At 37.8% G+C, this 3,565-nt stretch overlaps 1 protein-coding gene across 2 annotated transcripts in view; it reads right to left on the bottom strand.

Annotated features, from left to right (window-relative positions):
* Positions 1 to 3,565, bottom strand: part of LOC107104416 (cAMP-specific 3',5'-cyclic phosphodiesterase 4C-like) — a 23,072-nt gene that overhangs the window by 15,027 nt on the left and 4,480 nt on the right. For both annotated transcript variants that reach the window (XM_015404412.1, XM_015404411.1), the window contains exon 3: positions 2,279 to 2,413. In XM_015404412.1, the coding sequence (XP_015259898.1) occupies positions 2,279 to 2,413 (135 nt within the window). The remainder of the gene's footprint in view (positions 1 to 2,278; positions 2,414 to 3,565) is intronic.

Here is a 3,565-nt window from a genome sequence, read left to right on the forward strand (position 1 = left end):
AAAAAAATCCTAAATAAGGAAATCATGATCAAATGGGGAAGGTCCAGAATAGAATTTAAAATCGTCATTCTAACATATAAAGCCTTAAATGGCAAAACTCCATCTTATAGAGGGATCTGATCACTTCTTAAATCCCTTCCCTCTTAATCTGCATGTTTACTAAAGGGGCCATAGAATTTCTAAAAGTAGAATGTGAGGCATATCTTTTAGTTATATCAGGCTCCAATCCCGTGGAAACAACTAGCAGTATTAGTCCGAGAGGCAGACACCCTGTCTACTGTTAGGGCCAGGCTAAAAACTTTCCTGTTTGACAAAGCTTTAAGTTAAAGGCTGTCCACATATAGCAGAATATCTGGAAACAAACAAGACATTTTTACGAGGCTGTGGCTTTCAGCAGCACATAAACATGTGACACATTCCTTAAAATGAATTATCCTAAAAATTCTGGACAAAGTTAAGATCATATAAGTTCTACTCTTTAAGCCTGCATGTGTACATGAAAAAAAATGTACACTTCATACTCAGCGCATTACGATCTACGACGAACATTGTTGTTCTGCGTCACACATGTGCAACCAGTTTATATATTTGGCCAATGGCCATACAGCGTATTTAAAAAAAAAAGCATAATTTTGCAGGTTGGTGTGGATGAAAAACTTTTTTTTTTTAAAACTGCCATGTGTATGGTATTATTTTTTTTATGGTGTGGAGGAGATTTATTTTTTATCTGCTACATATGTACAAGCTCTTTAAGTTGCTCAGATTATCCTGAGCTATCTCTATGGTTATGCTGCTATAGGCTTAGACTGCTGGAAAATATAGGGACCACTTTTCATCATTCTGCTTCATTCCACCTCTATTCTCCCATTCTGCAGTATTTTGTTAATTCAATCTCTAACTCTTTTCTAATTATAGTGGCTTCATTTGGTTTGTTCCTTTGTTTGGCTGTGACACCATCCTGAGAGATACATCAGATTGGCAGCTGTCGTCAACATCTTAGACTATAGATTATAGAGTTGGGTCTGTTTTCAGTACTCATTCCTGTTTCTCCCCTAAACATGGCTATGGGTCAGCTTTTACTGTGACTAAGTGTATGTTATCTAGTTTACATTTACCTTTTCTCACATATAAGGTATTTAAAGATCAGTGTTTCTGTGTTCATTTTGTATATCTGCTTCTATCTACATGAACCCCTGTTGGCTGTGACAGAAGGCTGCTCACAGACAGAAAGCTGGTTCTCCTGCAAGGTTCCACCTTTTAAAAAGGAGTTTTTACTCTCTACCCTTCCTACAAGCATGCTCGGGTGAGGGATTGTTGTTGAGTCAATGAGTGGATGCAATCAGCTGGTTTTGCTTAGATATACAAATTTGAACCAATCTGACTGTATGATCTGATTGAATTTGTTCTGTAAAGTACCTTGAGATGACATGTGGTGTAAATGTATTACTATATAAATAAACTGAATTTAAATGAATAATTTGTGGAAGAAGTTGAAATTCCAAACATCACTGCTCTAGAGGAGATCTGCAAGGAGGAATGGGCCAAAATACCAGCTACAGCGTGAAGCAAATCTGTCATTGTCAATAAAGATTATGCTACAAGGTATTGAGTTGAAAATTTTCTAGTGACCAAACATTTTCCACAGTAATTTACAAATCAATTCCTAAAATTCAACAATGTGATGTCCTGGATTTTTTTCTTCTTTTCTTACTTTAGTTGAAGTGCACATATAATGAAATTTACAGACCTCTAACATCTTTCTAATTAGGAAACTTGTACAATCACTTGCTGACTAAATACTTTTTTTGTCCCACTGTAGCTCTCAAGCCAACAGATCATTCTTGTGAAGTTGCAGGTTTGATGTGAGAATATCTTCTGACTTTATCCGGTTATGCTTCTACTTCCAAATACTTGAAACAGAACGTTTTAAGATACCTGTTTTATGTGAAACACTTGTTAAATAACACATTTTGCAGCCAATGTAATCAGTGTGCTCAGAGCTATAATATTGCTGATCCTTTTAATATGATCCAATAGAAGATCTTCCATGATATAAGATGATGAAAACAGGAGGTTCAGAGTGAGTACTGGTTAACACGTGTTGTTATCTGCACTTCCTTTTACTTTACCATGCTTTTAAGATGTGACTTCTAAATGGAGTTAAATTGGAGACTGACAGAGAATGAACAGGATGGGCTGACTGTGAGTAATGCTTTGTGGTTCCTTTAAGCTCAGCACCCTCCAGGTATGTTACTGTGACCATTCTGTCATTGCATACCTGGAGACTTGGAGAAAGTCTCCTGGTTCGTCCTCTGCGCAGCTCGGCACCCAGCGTGGCCCCAGACGTGTAGGATCGGCTGTAGCGAGATGACTCCGCCTTCTCCCCGACATCTGTTACATCTAATTCATTCCCCTGTGAGAAAGGAGGGACACAAGGTGAAGAGAGAAGGAGAGCAGAAGCAAGTAGACAATTCTCTTTCACAGGTTGAGCAAGAACAAATACATCATCAAATACAAATATGAGCTCATTTGTTTAAGAGTAGAAAAGGTTCAAAAGATATGTACAATTTACAATCAATGTGTGTATGAGTACGTGTGTGACTTTTAATGTGTGAGGCATTGCATGTGTGTGTGAGAAAGGGCCTCAACAGACTGAGTTCTAAGAGGCTGATCTGCACTGCAGCACCGTAGCAACAAAACACTGGGGGAATGGTAGTAGTTGCTAGGCAACAGTGCCGTGTTGCTTTTGATGTCGTCCAGACCCAGATGTGGATAGATGCTCTCAGCCACCTGCATGTACAGTACACACATACACACCCACACACGCACATTAGCATAATCAATGACTGGGCATATGAATAATGCATGATCTGAAGTCCTTCAGCCAAAGCATCACCTTTGAATAAGACGGCTGATTTACACTCATTTAGCGGGAGCTCATTTATACAAGGGACTAGGACCAAGTGGTTGATGCTTAGTGAATGGAAATTTGAGGATAACTACTGTATCCCCCTTGTGGTGAGTTATAGACAAACAACCAATATTCAAAATTTTGGTCTAGCAGTTTTTCCAAGAAAAAAAAGTTCTTCTGAGGAGCTGAAAGGAAATGGACATTTACTCAAAAAAAAAATCTCTGCCTCTTGTTTGTTTAAGTACCAGCCAAAGTGTATAAAGTGTACAAATAATGGCAAAAGGAAAATAAGTAATGAGAGTTAGACATACTGCTACTTTAAAGAGAAAGTTTTTGCTGACTCTCACCTCCAAAGCTCTTGCTTAAAAATATTAAACAAATGGAAGGTAGATGAATGACAAGTACATATGTAACAAATTGTAGTCATTCATGAACTATTTACATGTCTCCATAAAACTAGATAAAATGCAATACATTAAAGCAAGTAATTGAGCAGTCCTTGTTAAAGCTCCCCTTCCAACAGGAAAAAGGGAAGAAAAAAAGGGCAAGGTTCAAAATTATGTGCTACTTTTACTGTGAGGGATTTTTGGACCATTGTTTTTGAGAACAAGCTCCTTTAGTTGGAGATCTCTTTGGTTCCAACATGTGAGTAAT

This window comes from Cyprinodon variegatus, unplaced genomic scaffold (assembly GCF_000732505.1).
Source record: "Cyprinodon variegatus isolate N-32 unplaced genomic scaffold, C_variegatus-1.0 Scaffold1729, whole genome shotgun sequence".
In the NCBI taxonomy this organism is placed as follows: domain Eukaryota; kingdom Metazoa; phylum Chordata; class Actinopteri; order Cyprinodontiformes; family Cyprinodontidae; genus Cyprinodon; species Cyprinodon variegatus.